This window comes from Carya illinoinensis, chromosome 10 (assembly GCF_018687715.1).
Source record: "Carya illinoinensis cultivar Pawnee chromosome 10, C.illinoinensisPawnee_v1, whole genome shotgun sequence".
Taxonomy (NCBI): domain Eukaryota; kingdom Viridiplantae; phylum Streptophyta; class Magnoliopsida; order Fagales; family Juglandaceae; genus Carya; species Carya illinoinensis.
In genome coordinates this window covers 11,496,265-11,512,623 of record NC_056761.1, presented here as the reverse complement: position 1 = coordinate 11,512,623, position 16,359 = coordinate 11,496,265, and the positions used below count along the sequence as shown (strand labels likewise).

The 16,359-nt window shown below is 34.7% G+C and overlaps 2 protein-coding genes across 4 annotated transcripts; one reads left to right on the top strand and one right to left on the bottom strand.

Annotated features, from left to right (window-relative positions):
- Position 1: 1 nt before the first annotated feature.
- LOC122279092 lies at positions 2-2,723 on the top strand. 3 transcript variants are annotated; one of them, XM_043089429.1, is made up of 4 exons: positions 2-860; positions 1,073-1,187; positions 1,493-1,558; positions 2,037-2,723. In XM_043089429.1, exons 1-4 carry the CDS (start codon positions 841-843, stop codon positions 2,547-2,549), a joined length of 714 nt encoding a protein of 237 aa, XP_042945363.1. In that variant the 5' UTR covers positions 2-840; the 3' UTR covers positions 2,550-2,723. The 3 variants fall into 3 exon arrangements, with proteins under 3 accessions (XP_042945363.1, XP_042945362.1, XP_042945361.1); XM_043089428.1 differs by having other exon boundaries at positions 2-941; XM_043089427.1 differs by lacking the exon at positions 2-860 and having other exon boundaries at positions 867-1,187.
- Positions 2,724-12,511: 9,788 nt separating this feature from the next.
- LOC122278420 (protein FAR1-RELATED SEQUENCE 5-like) lies at positions 12,512-16,028 on the bottom strand. The gene is made up of 2 exons (XM_043088610.1): positions 15,953-16,028; positions 12,512-14,618 (listed from the first exon to the last, which is right to left on the bottom strand). The coding sequence occupies exon 2, from the start codon at positions 14,213-14,215 to the stop codon at positions 12,512-12,514; it is 1,704 nt and encodes a 567-aa protein (XP_042944544.1). The 5' UTR covers positions 14,216-14,618; positions 15,953-16,028.
- Between the last annotated feature and the right edge of the window lie 331 nt (positions 16,029-16,359).

Sequence of the window (16,359 nt, the reverse complement as noted above, 5' to 3'; positions counted from 1 at the left end):
AATATATGTATAAAGTAGAAGGGAGGGATTAAAATTGCCTATAATTTTCTAATCCAAAAACATTTTACAATTCCGACAAAAATAAATAGAGTATGGGAATCTCACTGTATTATATATTGAGGTCTACGTTACTCATGTATGATATATTAAATACAGTAGGATCTACATGATGTGTCTATCTCTTTTCAATATAATACAATCTTGCTTTGGAATAAAATTTAGAAATAGTATTTTTGTTTTTAGTTTGAATGTATCTAAGATAGGACTTGGTTGAAAGTCATAGAAAGTTAGGCGACACATTAATTAACTAGAAAAATGATTTACTAACAATATTTTACACAATTATATTTTAAATTGGGGATATTTTTATAAGATATTTTATAAAAATAACATTATTTTACAAAAATATTCTCATCTTACCAACATTATTGTTAAATGTGTGGTGAAAATGTATTGGGTATCCTTCCTCAATTAAGTATTGAAAGACAAAAAGCACACCCACAATAAGCCATTAAGGTTCGCTACCGAAAAAAAAAAAAAGAGGAATAAGATCGCTGACCACCCTCAAGGAATCGATGGTCCTGCCATCCCAAGAGGCAAGAGGAGTAGCTACCACTTTGCGGGTTGGCGAGATTCACCTTGGCCAGAGTAGACCGCCACCATCCCAGGTTAGTCTATTCTAGGGTAGTTGGACCGAGGGACCACCCCTTAAAATCACGTGCCGGTGAACTTCTAGAAAGGGTCAAAGCTCAATACGGCGCATCTTTGTATTCATGTGCCTATCATAAAGTTTTCCTTGCCCGTGTCTCAGAATCTGAAGAAGCCAAATAAGACCCGGCAATGGCATGTCGACACGACCAGTTCAGTCCAATCTCCCTCTTTTTAGCCATTCCATTCAACAATCTTTAATTTTCAATGGAAGGTTGGGGAGTACGCATAAGGTTTTCTGGCTCACCTTGATCCCTTTAGAGATAAAATTCGAAACTTTAGAGAGCCAGAAAGAAGATAATAGAATGGCCTGCTTTGTGCCCTTCAGCAATAGAAATTTGGATCTGAGCTTCTTTGTATTCAGGCCAACAGTTGTTTTGGTCGATGACTTTGTTGACGCGCTGAAGCAGTTCTCTTTATGCACTGAGAGTCTTGGTTGTGTACAAACTTCTATTTTTAAGAGCATTCATGGAAATATGGTGAGTTCGCCTTTATTTTTAACTTCCTTTCAGCTACATATTACTCGTTTCTTACCTTTTCATTTTGTTCTACTTTTTTTAATTTGCGTACGCTTTACTTGAATCGAATTTGTTTTCAATTTGTTTTAATAGAATGGCCATGCTCAATTTCTTAAACATTTCCTCACAAACTATTAGTTTTTCTCCCTCCTAGGAGTGCTTTTAATTTCTGTGATATTTCTTCTGTTTCACTTCATTCAAGTGAGAAAAATCAAGCATTCACATACTGGTTTTTGGAGATCTTAATTGATTAATCTTGTGTTCAGATTGTATGGTATGGAGCATGGCTGAAGAAAACTTCTGAAAACAAAGAGTTATTATGTTCCATCCTTGTAAGTTTTAGTTATTATTACCAGCTTTCCTTTCCACTTGTTTTTTACTGCTTTGCTTTACTTTAATGCAATTCACTGCAAAAGGGACTAAAAAAGATCATCTTAATGAAATTACGTAACCTATAAGTCTGCAAAGCAAACAGCAGGGTTTTAGGGTAATGAAAAGGTGATTAAAACACTTAAAAGTTCGTATATTCTTTGCTTCTTACCACGTTACGTTAATGGAGTATCAGGGAGATTCTCAACCTTGAAACTGGCCTTTGTGACTTAAAACATGGAGGAAAGGGAAAATTCATTAAATTGCTTTATTAATCACTTATCAAAAAAAATTAAATTGCTTTATTAATCAAAGTGGGAATTGCCTGATAATAACTTCTTTTATTAAACATTTTGTCATTTGCTTTCATTTCCCTGTTTTTGCACATTCCAAGTGTCTGAATATTCTTCTGTTCTGATACCCACTTTTCTCTTTTCCTAGATGTCAATGTTGACAAATATATCAAACATGGCTATCTTAATTGAGCATGGCTTCTTTGATGCATACGCTGGAGAATCAAGAGATGCCAGCTCCTTGGCCATGATATTTCACACGGGTGACATAATATCCATGAATGCAGCAGTTGGTTCTGCTGCTGATGCTGATCACCTAGATGACCTCTCTTATACAACCTTAGCGTTATTCAAATCTGCTTTTCTAAAGATGGAAGGTGTTTCATCTGGAGTTTGCTTGAAATCCCAAGTGAGGCCAAGAGTGGCATGTCTCTTTGTGTGGAAGTCAATCCAATTTTGTTACTCATGGGTGCTAAACTCAGATCATAAAAGATCAATGCTGCCTTATTTTAATCGCTTTTCTCTCGATTGCAAGTATGACATGTTTCGGGTTGTCTATGTTGGTGGTGACAATGTACCAAGTTTGCAATCTTTCCCTGCTTCTCAGATGTTGGAAAATGCAGGAGGAAGCAAAGAAGAAGGCCACGTCATACAAAGTTAGAAAGAAAAAAATTGCTGTTAGGATGCAAACCCTTCCTGCATATTTTGTTGCAATGTAGATAAATTTTGTTGGCTTCATATTGTCCACTCGTGTTGAGAACTAGTGGAGGGCTGACATGTTACTTTTGCAATTGTGTTAGATATATATGGAGAGCTTAAAATGGGCGATATTCAATCCTTCTTCAACAGCGAAAGGCCATGCCAAATAGCTTAAAATGGTGTCTATATTACTATTTACAGATTAATTCAAATCATATGAGATCATCTCAATATCCAAACACCTCTTTAAGCTTGCTATAGATATGTTTTCCACAGGAGATCCCCTAGGGTCAACAACTCCAGGGAGCCAAATCGGTCTTCCATGAGTTGTAGACCCTGGCAATGATGGTCTTAAAAGGTGTAGTTGGAAAAGTTTGGCCTCTCTTGCCTTTGACACCTTGCTGATAATGTTTTTTTTTTTTTTTTTTTTTCTTTAATTAACCTTGCTGATAATGTTGACAAAAGGTATAGATATCTAATAATTAGATAATATTTCATGGAACGGAACATGCTCTTCTGAAAGCAATACTATCTAATTCGAATGCTGCATCTAGGCCGTGTACAAACTTTAACAGGGACAAGCTCTATGATTTAGTACCTTTTTTCCTGCCGGCTCAATCAGATAAATAATCCCTATCTATTGTTTTGTTATCAAAGAATCTGGGATCAAATCCACTACATAAGGAATACAAGTTTATGGAAACAATTAGGAGGAGCCGTCTATTGGGTTTTTTGTGTCGAGTCTAATTCTATTTGTGTGCAATCTAATTTAATAATCTGACCAAATAAGAATTTATTGTGGAATTTCAACGAGGCTTTTTTATCCATTATGGCTATTGATTAGGCTCAACCCGATCCTACGATATAGGGTTTTCTAATCTAACCCGACCTGTTAATTAGGGTTTATTATATATTGTATTAAATTCATATACAACCGTATTGTATCTATGACTTTCATATGAATAAAAGCTTCTGCAACTTCGTGAACGTAGTCACGTTGCCGACCATTTAAGATTTATGTCGTGTGTGGTTGATTCAACTTTTTGCTTTATTTTTTATCTTATAGTTCTTAACACTCTCATTTCTTGCATGCCATGAGGAATATGGTCAAGCATATACGCTAGCCAATGTGCTCACATATATTTATAAAAGCAACAAAAAGCCGAATGATGGTCAAATCCTAAACCAACACACACATATTGTCGTGTATGGCCTAGAATACCAAAGGACGTGGGTAAGGACAACGCTCTTGAACACGTACCTTTACTTGAAACTCCTTCTAGAAGCCTATATATATATACACACATATATACTGCATATCCATCCAATCTTGCAGGGATTTGAGCTTGGAAACATTTAAAGGCCTGTTAGAGCTCTTTCGAAAAATTTCAGGAATAGGTATAAACTGGTGCCACCATTTGTTAAACCTAAGTGGGATTTTTCTTTTTAAATTTTTAGCAAAGTTAAAAAACCAGGAATGAGACATATCTGGTATTTGGAATAGCATGAATTTGAACCAGGCGTCAATATAATCATAATAATTGTAGATTATTTCTGAATCAATGAGTTTCTTTGAAGTAGAGGGGTGGGTGCCCCAATCTTCCTCAATGATGAATCTAGAGAAATAAGCACTATGATAGATTAGTTCAGAACTGTCTGTTTTATCATAGATGGGTTTGATAATAAGTGAATCAGTGTGAATTAAAATACTAGAATAGTATTGGAGATTTTTTACTAGATTATCTGGGATTTAGTGAAAATTTGGGGGATAATAATGGGTAGCAATTTTGTATGGATTTGTATCATTTGACCTGTTGGATTCAATGTAAAACAGATTCCATGAGTACGTCTTCTTGATGTACTGGGTTTTTGAAACAGGTAAAAACATTTGGGTGGATTTTGTTGTTGCTGAAGCAATAGGTTTAGCGTATGGATCATAGGGTGTTGAAACAATTGAAGCAAAGGAAGTAGGTTTAGATATATTACCTAAGGTAGTAAATCTGTTGGCAATTTCTAGGGGTGAAGCAGCTTTTGTTGAAATAGGTCTAGGTGGAGCAATGACTATTTGTTTTTCTTTATCTTTCTTCTTACTTATGGTTGCTGCAAAAATTCACGAGTAAGGAAATCAGGAATAGAATTATCAAATCCTTTAATATATTCAATATCAAAGTCAAAAACACTTAAAATAGCTTGCCATCTGACAAAAATATATTTGATGCAATGTTTTGAACATCTTTTTCTAAAACATATTTAGCACTTTTGCAATCAATACGCAATAAGAATTTTTTGTTTAACAAATCACTTTGAAATTTTGAGATGCATAGTACTATAGCTAGTATTTCTTTCTTAATAGTACTATAATTATGTTGTGCATGATTCCATACTTCGGAATGGAATCAAACAATCTGTCCAGAAGAGCCCGATGAAACAATTTGTTTCAGAATACCACCATAACCAATGTCTGAGGCATCTGTTTTGACAACTTTGAATGAATCAGAAGTGGGAATGCCAAGGCATGAGAGAGTTTTGACATGTGCCTTGATTTGTTTAACAAGATTGGTATGAATATCTGACCCGACAGGAGGATTACTATGTAACCTTTCAAATAATGATTTACATTGATCTTGATTTGGAACAGTTGGATTTTCTTAGTAGAAAAAACGAGACCATTTAATCTAATGATGTCAAGAAACGATTGCAAATGTTTCTAATGTTCATTAATAGATTTGGAGAATATGAGAACATCATCAAGGTAAACAATGGTGAAATGGGTAAAGGAATTGAAAATATCATTCATGATATTTTGGAATTCGCTTGGGGCATTTTTTAGACTAAAAGGCATCACATTCCACTCATAGTGTCCAAAAGGGATGGTGAAAGCAGTTTTGTATTTGTCTAACTCACCAATCTGGATTTGCCAAAATCTTGATTTTAGGACAAATTTGGAGAAAATAATGGCATCACTCAACTTATGAATCAAGTCATTTTTGTTGGGGATAAGATACCTATTTCCACTCTAAGACTTTATTCAAAGGTTTGTAATTGATTACTAGATGAGGAGTCCCTCTCTCAATTTCTTCATTTTTTTGGACATAGAAAGCAGCACAAGACCAGAGAGACTTACGGGGTCTAATAATTTTCTTGGTAAGTAACTCATTGATTTCTTTTTGCAAAATTCTAAAGTCTCACTATTCATTTGTATGGGGCGAGTTTTAGTTGGAATATTTTTTTCAGAAAAATCCTTAACATAAGGTAAAGAATAACATGTTTTTTCCGATGCCAAAATTCATTTGGAAAATTAGAACAAACATCAGAAATCAATCATTTGTTGAAATCAATAATTTTTTATTCGAGCAGTGGACTAGACAATTGTTCAGAAATCTTTTTGATTTTGATCTCCTGTTGTAGGAAATTCAAATGTTGATTTTTTGTTGAAAGCAAAGATTCCAAACTTTTGTCAGTGTCGATTTCAAATCTTGAAGCAAATTTAAATTTCACTTGCTGTCTAAAAGGATCAATAGTGATTCCATCTTTATCAGAAATAAATGGATATAAAGCAGTAATGAAAGAAATTCCTAATATGATCTTGTGAGACATATTTCGGACTAAAACAGAAGGTATTTTAAAACAAACATTATCTTGGCAAATATGAGCATTGTTGAGCTCATAATTCATCTTCATCTTAGATCCATTTGCCACAGATAATTTTTTAGTAGATTTTTCATAATATCTACTAGGTATTAATTTTTCTTGAATACAATTTATATCCGATCCAGAATCAATCATAGTCACAACAGAAAATTGAAAATATGACAAACAACAATAGTAACTTGTGAAAATCATTTAGGAGGAATAGAATGACGAATTAAAGTAATCTGATTTCTTGAAAATTTGTCTTCAGTTTTTTCAAAAACAAGAGGTTTTTCATCATCAAATGGAATATCATGATCAAAAGGTTTATCAAGCTTAAAATATAAAATTTCTTGTTTTAAAGCAGTGTTTGAATCTTTGAGATTATTGATCTCGGTTTTGAGTTCAGTAATTTCCTTTTAAATTAAATTAACTTCATTTTGTAAATCATTTGTAGAAACTTCTTTAGGTTGTTTCTTTTGAAACCTTTCTCAAGTATCTTAAAAATTGATCATTTGTTTAGAAGATTCTGATTTTGAACGAGTCAAATTCTTCTTAAGCTTAAATAGATATTCTTGTTTAAGTTCTGGACCTTGTATTTGAGAAATCAGATTTAACAAAAGATTTTCTTGTTCTTCAGTTTTAGTTAAAACATTGATTGTTTTACTTGTAGGTTTATAACAAGAATCATTGCAATTACAATCAAGCTTAATATTGGGAGAATCAGAAGATCCAGTGTCTGAGTGATATTCTGAACCACTAGAACTGAACTCATTTATGTCAGAGGAAGAAACTTTGTTTCTAGGAGATGAAACAATTCTTCTTGATCTATGACATTAATATTCAACTCATTAAACTTATTTTTTAGTTTATTGGGCTTTTGGGTGCATTTATCAGCGAAATGTCACTTTTTGCCACAATTAAAACATTTTCCTTTTGAAATCTTTTTTCTTATAAAAAGATTTTTTATTAAAAGGTTTTTTTATAAAATTCATCATGGGGTTTTCTCTTGTTGCCACCCTGAGGTTTAGAAAACTTGGTGAAATGTTTATACTTTCATTTGGAGGGAGTAATAGGAGGAAGGCCAAATTGTTCACAAAATATTCCCATTTTTTATTTGGCTTTCTTGCTATTTTTCAATTGTTAACGAAGCATTCTTTGATCATTACACATATTAATACCAAGTTTCTTAATTACACTGAAAATATCACCGTAGGTGAAGTTGTCATAATTAATAAATCTCGAGATATCAGTAAGTTCATCCTTAATTTTGAGAGCAAATAAATGAGGTAAACTATCAATAAATTTTTCTTTCCAGTATGACTTCTGACTGTCATCATGAAGCATTACCCTGGACATAAAAACATCTTGATACTATCGATAGTCAGACATCTAACGGCATCGTAAATTATTCAAATAATCAGAAATACAATTTGTAATGTTTGAAGGAGTACTGATGAAATGCTTAATAATAGTATAGATCAAAGTATTAACACCATCAAATGGAGCAAAACCAGTTTCTTGATAAAAAAGAGGTAACCCATCATTGTCTTTTTTTATGACATTTTGGATTTTTTTCTCTGGTCTCCGAAATAAGGTGTTTATCCCACCAATTGCGGATTATTCCAGTAAAACCGCGGTTAAAATAATAATAATATCAGGTTCTCTGATATTATTATTGATATAAGCATTTGCAACAAGAGACATTTTACTCATGGTATTTAGGATTTCTTGTTCAGACATCCCATCAATATTCCATTCGTAAGTTTTGTCAGCTGAATAAGAAGATTGAGATTAGAAAATCTTTTCTTCAAATTGTAAATCAGAAGGAGTAGATTTGGAATACCAGTTCTTCGTAAAACTCATTGGATTAGCTTTAGAAGAAATTCTGGCAGTTTCCATTTTGAAATCAAGACTTTGAAAATTCTTTTAAAGTAAATCAATGTTTCTTTGTACAGTTGATGAATCACTTTCTAAGGAGTCTTCATCTATAGTTTGAACAAAGCCATAGTTAAAACGCTAGTGGAAGGTTTTTCTTTTTTAATACTTTTGAGCATTTGATCAATTTTATCAAGAGTCTTGGCAAGTTTTGTTTTGAAATCAAGTTTTGGCCTTGTCTCTGGTAAAATAATCAAAGGTTTTTCAATAGTCTGTGAAACAAATTTTGAAGCCAAGTTAGAAATTGGATTTTTTTATCTTTTCTTCAATTTGATCTAATTGTTGTCCAAAGGTTTGGAGATAAGTATTTGAAAAATTGAATATTTTTTTTTTTTTTGTTTCAGATAAGACTGTAGTAATCTCCTTATCATTAGACTCTGTGTTGGATGCTTTAAAAGGTGAAGTAATTAAATCGACACCTAAATGGGAAATAACAATTGCCTCTGAATGAGGATGACTAGACTTGATAGTAACTTTTCCTTTTTCCTTGACAAAATTAGTTTTTAAAACATTCAAACTATTTTTTGAAACATAATGATTTTTAACGAAATCAAAGAAAAGAATATGTTTTTGGATTTCATACATCTTTTCTTGCCATTTGCATTTAACACGTAATTTTTCAGAATCAGAGAAAGTCGCATGATAAGTTTTTCTCTTATCATGGTTTTCTTTTGAGCTATATTTTTTGAAAAAAGAAATTAAAGGGGGAGTTGGTAAAGGGGGAGTAATAGAAGCAGCCATATCCGAAACTGTAGGAGATAAAGTTGAAGTTTTTTCATCATCTTTATTGGCTTCATCCTTTATGGATTTGCCTTTAGATGTTTCCTCATCCTTGGCTGAATAAAAAGCAGAGGTAATTTGAGAGGATGTAGAAAGTCCTTTCATTTTTAAATCAGAATTGTTTAAAACAGGTTGCGCTGCTTTTGCAGAATCTTCGAGAAAGATTTTGAGATTTTGGTCTCTTCTTTTGACTCTCAATAATTAATAGTTCATAATTACTTCTCTTCATTTCACCTATTTTGTTGTTCTACAAACCAACGACCGAATTCCTACTCTGTCCAATTATCCCCAGACTTGTCAAGAGACCTACTGTCCTGTAAGTTCTGCAACTAGGAAAGCATAGAGCAATTGGGCGCTAGGGTGAGATAAGGTATGAGAGTACCTAGGGCTTCTGAGGTGTGAGGCACTATTTTGTTTAAGAATAATTCTGGTTGCAAGCCGCGCCCCAGGGACTGGATTGCAGGCCTTAAATGAAACGGTGCGTTTCATTTATATTAAATGAAACACACCGTTTCAATGGAGAATGGAAACACATGGACAGCAGCCCCCTAGCCCTCCATAGTCGTTCCTTCTTCAGAATTATTACTGCCCATCAAACGAACCCCGGCCCTCCGTAACCCCATCACGGCACTGCCCAGATTTCGCTCGTCTCAGTCGCCGTCTGGTACGTCGGTTTCCGTTTGCTAAGGGTTTGAAAATACGGTAAATCCTTTCGGGTATCCCTTCCCATTCCTCTGATTTTGGTTTTGAATTTGAATCCGTGTGATACTATCCATTTGGTTTCAAAATAATTTCGAAATCTATGAGTATATTTAACCAAATTTGTAGATTTTGTGTATTGTTAAGCTATGCTAGTCTAGAAACAGTTGGACATTGTTGTATAATGGGTGATTAGAGACTGCCGAAACAATGCCCAAAATGTTACCCGTAATGCATGCCAAGTGTTTGTGTAAATGCTTAGTAGAGAGACTTTTTCTCAATCCAACTGGGTTTGTTACAGTGGAAGAGATATTGCTAATTAATGCATGCATGTGTACGTAAATGATACATCCAGATAAAAAACGGTTAAAGTGTTTCTTAATGAGGAAATCAATTTAATACAGTTCATTGTAAATTTGTAATAGCTATTTATCAAGGAAACCTGCTAGGAAGAGCTCCATAAGCATGCTGCATTTGCCCAAGAAAGCCCTTAGATATAGTTGGTCCCCCGATACGAACATTGTCTTGGCATCATACCAATCAATATTTTATTCAAGTTACCTACTGCATAAATGCCTTATTAAGTACTTCTATACCTTGCAGTTACATACAATAATGGGTAATTTATTTCATGGCATCAACCAGCTTAATGCATGAGTTATCTATTTATATTTTCCAGACACGAGTTGATTAGTAGTAGACATGGTGCAGAAGTATGTCTACCATTCAGTTACAAATACACTTGCATACAAATTAGAAGAAAATGAAGACTAACAAACCTCTGTTCCAACTTTAAAGAGAAAGGATGGATTAGCCAACATTCGATTTCGAAGCATAGAGCATGACTTCATATATGTATTTATCATTCCCATGAATATGTTTATATCTAATTGCATTAATGTTGACTGGAAAGTACCCTAGAGTAAAAAGTTCAATTAAAAGTACAAGGAGTAATTTTTTTTTTTGATAAGTAAAAATTTTATTCATCAAATGCAATAGGCTAAGCCTATGTACATAGGATGTATACAAAAGAAATACCCAAATACATTCTAATACTAGAAAAACGAGAACAAAAACTCATGAACAACCCCTCCATTAAGAACAATAGCTGAAACCAACTAGCCTGAAATTAGAAAGTCAGTTTATGCAAACACTGCTTTATGTTTTGAACATCTAATTAGTATATAGATTATGCAAACACTCCTTCCTTTGAGAAGCTGATTATCTAATTAGTATACTTTGGTTGTGAACTTTTTTCTCTTAATGTAGATTTTCAAAGTTTTGATATGCAATGTCCTCATCGCATGCTTCATCATCTTCGAACACCCCTCCAAAATGTTTATGCGGGGAGATGGCATGTCTAAAATTGTTGAACACCCCTAAAAATCCAAGGCGACCTTTTTATTCATGTCCCAATTACAATAGAGAGGTAAATACTGTATATGTTTGTGCTATGTTTTTTCAGATATTGAACTTGATATTTTAATTCTCATAATTAATCATCATAAGTTGTTTGCTGCTGCAGGGAAGGCCATATTGCGAGTATTTTTTATGAGCAGATATCGAAGTGGAAAATGAAGCTAAAGTTTCCTGTGAAACAGAACGTCACCTCAAAGAGAAAAAAAAAACAACTCCGAAAATGGGAGGAAGAACTCCAAAAAAGGGAAGAAGAACTCGCCATCGATCGGGATGAGCTTCATGCTGTAATAAACAATGATAACAATCCATGCATGCGACCGTGTGTGTATTGGGGACTTGCAATTCTATTATTTTGTTGTTGGATAGGATCAAGAACAATTGAAGATTAAGTAAAGTGTAACAAAAAGTGTAATGTTGTTAAGTAGGTTGTAATCGATTGGTTTGTCACCTTTTTGAATTCTTGTACAAGGGACAAACCCAGCAGTTATGTATGAAACTCGTCAGATTTTGTGTTATCTAATGTGAACGTCGCACTATGTATTTTGGATTATTATGTATTCAAGGGTAAAAATGTTTACCATGGCAAATAGTTCATGCCGAAATTTTGAAAATATCCTGTAATTGGTTCATACCATCCAACGTCTATTTTATGCATCAAGTTGTCCCAGTATAAATATGAGTGCAAATCATAAAGCTAAAGAGACCATGAACTTTTGAACAACAAACAGACTTTGTGGAATCTAAGTCTTCAAATTTCATTAAATAAATCAAACACATCAACAGTCTACAATGTAAATACACAATCCAAACCCATCAAATCTTATTAATACAAAAGTCTACATTGTCTTCTGCAGCAGTCTACAATGTCTTCCATTAATCAACATGAGGGCCATGCACTTCGAAGTTCTCCTACAAGAAGTTCATGCAATATTTAAAATCATGCAAACTATATAGAATGATTTGTTCAAAAGACAAATGCAATAGAGAGTATTAAGCTAAAGTTACCTGAGAAATAACACTTTGTTGTGTACCAGGGAGTTGCGATGGTACACTTTGTGGTGTACCAATTTGGTTTACTGAATCTGCGGCGTTTAGTACATCTTTCATATGTGATGTTACCTATATTTAGATAGTCATTGGTTAAAATTCAGCATTAACTTAAATGCTCTAAAACTATATCAAAATCCAGGAAATTTAAATCTTCTTACATTTTTTCTCTGTCGCTTGCCACCAACTTTATTCTTGGTTTACAACTTCTCTATGGTAGGTTGTTTCCTCTTTGATGGGGGCCTCCCTTTGCCTCTGACAATATGAGGACTCAAGACTTTTTTCGAACTTCCAGTTTCAGCATCAGTGGAAATATGAGTGCTTGCAATAGTCGCTTGGGACTTTGTTTTGCTATAAATCGAATTCATTGCCTTAAGCTTCTCTGTCATATCCAGGGAATTTTCTTCGCTTTCACATGCATTTGTAGCTACTTCGTAACATTATCAATCCAGAGTACCGAGTAGCGGCTGGTTTACCACTCAAGTCATCGTAACTGCTTCGAATGAGAACATATCTATGTTTAATGTCCTTCCTCCACCTCTCCATAATGTACTTCTCTGGCAACACTTGGACATCCCTTGCAGCGAATATTGAAAGCATGTGCCTACATATAATTCCTCTCATATCAAATGACCCACACATGCACTTTGCCTCACACTCTTCTTCATTAAAGTACGCTTGCACAGTTGACTTCTTGATGCCATCTTCAACCTCTCGACTGTCATTAACTTGATACGTGGTAATAGCCCCTTCTGGTTTTATGATAACACAGTGAGAGTAGATAATCCCCATTACCTTTGACTGTACTTCCTTAAATTTTGAATTCGTGTACACTGCCTGAAATTTTTTCTCCAAGGGTAAATGAGATATACAAGGTACTGTGGCATTGAATGAGTGAAAATCCGTTGCCATCTCATTTTCTACTTTCTTCCTCAGTGCATTGTCGAATTGATCGACGAATTCTTTCAATGTAGTCCCTGAACGTACATATCCATCAAAGAAGGCATTCATGCTCTCACTCATTTGAGTTGTGCTCATCCCGGCCCAAAATGTATTTTTCAGGTATACAGGAACCCAATACATTCGCTCACTATAGAGACTTTGAAGCCATGCATTTTCCTTCAAATTGTACGTATCAGTAAATACCTCCCAAGACGTCTCAAACTCGTCAGAAGTCTGAGAATCATAAACACATCTCTGCAATCCACTTTTTAAACCAGACTTAAATTCAACATGTGAAACCAACTTCTCTAGTAGTTTTCTCATTATGTGCCACAAACAGTATCTATGTCGAGTATTTGGAAAGACTATCGCTATAGCATTTTTCATGGCCCGGTCTTGATCAATAATGATAGCTTTTGGCGCTCTCCCATCCATACATTTCAACCAAGTGTCAAATAACCAAACAAATGTTTCAGTATTTTCACTTGATATCAAACCTGCTCCCAAAAGTATTGACTGACCATGGTGGTTAACACCAACAAACGGGGCAAATGGCATACCATATCTATTTGTCAGGTATGTTGTATCAAATGTCACAACATCTCCAAAATACTCATACGCTGCTCTGCTGCGTGCATCAGCCCAGAAGATATTTTTTAATCGACCATCATCATCCAAATCCATCGATGAGTAAAACCCATCATTCTTATACTGCATTCTCTCAAAATAACCAAGAAGTGCATCAGCACCTCCTTTGCCAAGTCTAAGGTGTCGAGCTTTGTCAATATAATTCCGGGCATCTTTTTCAATAAATGGAAGTTTCTCAAAACCACCAGCCTCGACAACCAATGCGTTAAAACTTTTGGACATACCTATGCCTGCCTTGTCGTTAATATCTAACTGCCTCTTTACGGAATCATCAATTGCATGATTACATCTAAAAAATCTTGCCTTTTGTGGACTTAATCCATGGTTATGTGCATTGCAGACAGTAGTTATACGTAAGACACCATCAGCCAAAACTGCATTAATTCTCGCCTTACAATCAGTCTTTGTTGTTGGGCGGGGTTTAGAAATGTTGGTAATACGTTTTCTTGCCTTACCACCACTCGCACAACCAAGTGTTACATATCTAACACTCACATCATCTTCCCTTTTACTTCTTTGTGTCATTATGCCGAATCCAGTCTATCTCCCATATTGCTTGTAGGAGTAAATGAGTTCTTTCTCAGTTTTAAAAAACATCCCCGGCGTTGGCTCTGAAACCCCACCATCACCATCATCATTTCCCAGCGTTGGACATGAAACCCCATCATCATCATTTCCCAACGTTGGTTCTGAAACCCCATCAACATTATTTCCTAAGGTTGGCTCTGAAATAACATAATTATCATTTCCCGGCGTTGGCTCTAAAACCACCACATCATCATCATCATTCTCCAACACCACACCATGATTATCAATCATTACCTCATCATCCCCCGGCGTTGGCGTATCCATATAATTACTGTTTTCCACAAAAAATAGCGGTCGCCTAGCAGAAGTGCATTCTTCCCCTTTCTCCATCAAGAACAATCTTCATATATTTAAGCACAACATGAAAATGAAAAAAAAATAAAATAAATAAAATTAGAGTTCTCCACAACATTTAAAATCATTAGAATTCGAAAGGAAAATAAATGTATATTTTATGAACTTCATGACATATCGTGACAACATATCCAATCTCATTAACCAAGCTTAATACACAATCTGTTATGGCATCTTAATTAGCCGGTTCACCAAACTTTTTCTTTTTTCTTTTTTTTAAAAAGAAAATCTGATCTCGGATCCCTTGTTGGATTTTCTCATTAACCAAATAGGGTGAAAGAAAATTACAATCATGAGTAGAGCATAAATGGTCGAACCCCACACCCTCAAAATGATGCTTCTGCTGTATCTCCATTCTCCAAACTCTCCAAATCACAGCCCATTATTGCCCCCACGAACCACCACCTTCGAGGGCTCCAAGTCTCTCTTAATCTCATATAACCCTGCACCCTCATAGCTTGAGGATGGAATCCCCCAAACCATCCATAGGCAAACAAAAACATGGTACATTGGACCATGGATCCTTATAATCAGCAACCCGTATAAAAGGGTTGAAGGTAGTGCCAAAATCAACCCAATATCCCACAAGCTATCTTTCAACCCTCAAACTATCTAAAACTTATTAATATCAATCTATTTGGAATGAACAATAAATGACGTGGGGTTTCAAATTTTGTGTATACACATATTTTCAGAATATATATAACACCCCTAAAAAAACTGCAGCAGTATAAGAATTGCAAAAACAACAAAGGAAGAAAAACACATAGCCTACTATGCATAAGTAGAAATGAAGCAAATTTTTAGAATATGTCATTATTGTGAAAAAATATAAATAATTTGTTGCTTGCTCCTCCCATTATGCTGAATATATAAGCATAAAATTTCCTTTCTTCAAAGATGAGAATACACATCATCTATGCACAAACACTAGTACCGTAAGTTTGACAAACCAACTATGAGACAATCGACTAGAAAAAAGGCAAATAGACAGCCTATACAACATTCCTACTTTTTCATACATCTACCATTACCTTTAGGCTTCTGTTTTACCCAACCCACTAACCCAACCACCACCCATACATACTCAACCACTACATTCAATAACCAAATGCAGATTCATGCAAACATCCAAGTTTTAAGAACCAAACTTCAGCCACTGCCTTCCACCCTCTCCCAAAAAATAAAAATAAAAAATAAAATAAAAAGGAAGAAGAAGAAGAAAAAAGATGTTGAGAGTTTATGTTAGTAAAAAACATTACAAAAATGACAGAAGATTACAATGTAAATCAATGCTGCAGCAGAAAACTACATTTTTACCAAGGAAGTTATCGGCAAACGATGGTGGAGCAGGTGGTGGTTCCGTCGATGGTGTACTGCCTTCAACAAATGGGTCTAAATTCAGTCACGCACAGCAGGGGAGAGGGAAAGGGTCCAGAGTCAGTCACTGCCTCCCATGTATTTCAAATGGCACTTTCAAATTTAGGTTGTAAGGGTAATATTGTAAATTTATGTTCAAAAGTGAGGATAATATGGTCATTTCCCATGCTGAGACTGCAATACTGTCCCGTATGTAGCAGCACCCTTTGTTTAATAACAAAATGAGTAGAATGTTTAGATCTAATTCAACTATGAGTTCCAGTTCCAAGATTGAACCCCCTGATATCATTAATGAGGAAGATTTTTCAATTGAAGAAACTGATTCCTCTGTTGATTTGAATTGATGG

What these genes read in the sequence shown, in the direction of transcription:
- LOC122279092 (XM_043089427.1), top strand. Translation starts at nt 1,014, where the DNA reads ATGGCCTGCTTTGTGCCCTTCAGCAATAGAAATTTGGATCTGAGCTTC. An exon ending in AGAGCATTCATGGAAATATG is followed by an intron (nt 1,188 to 1,492) that starts GTGAGTTCGCCT and finishes TCTTGTGTTCAG; the next exon opens with ATTGTATGGTATGGAGCATG. An exon ending in AGTTATTATGTTCCATCCTT is followed by an intron (nt 1,559 to 2,036) that starts GTAAGTTTTAGT and finishes CTCTTTTCCTAG; the next exon opens with ATGTCAATGTTGACAAATAT.
- LOC122278420 (XM_043088610.1), bottom strand. Translation starts at nt 14,215, where the DNA reads ATGACACAAAGAAGTAAAAGGGAAGATGATGTGAGTGTTAGATATGTA.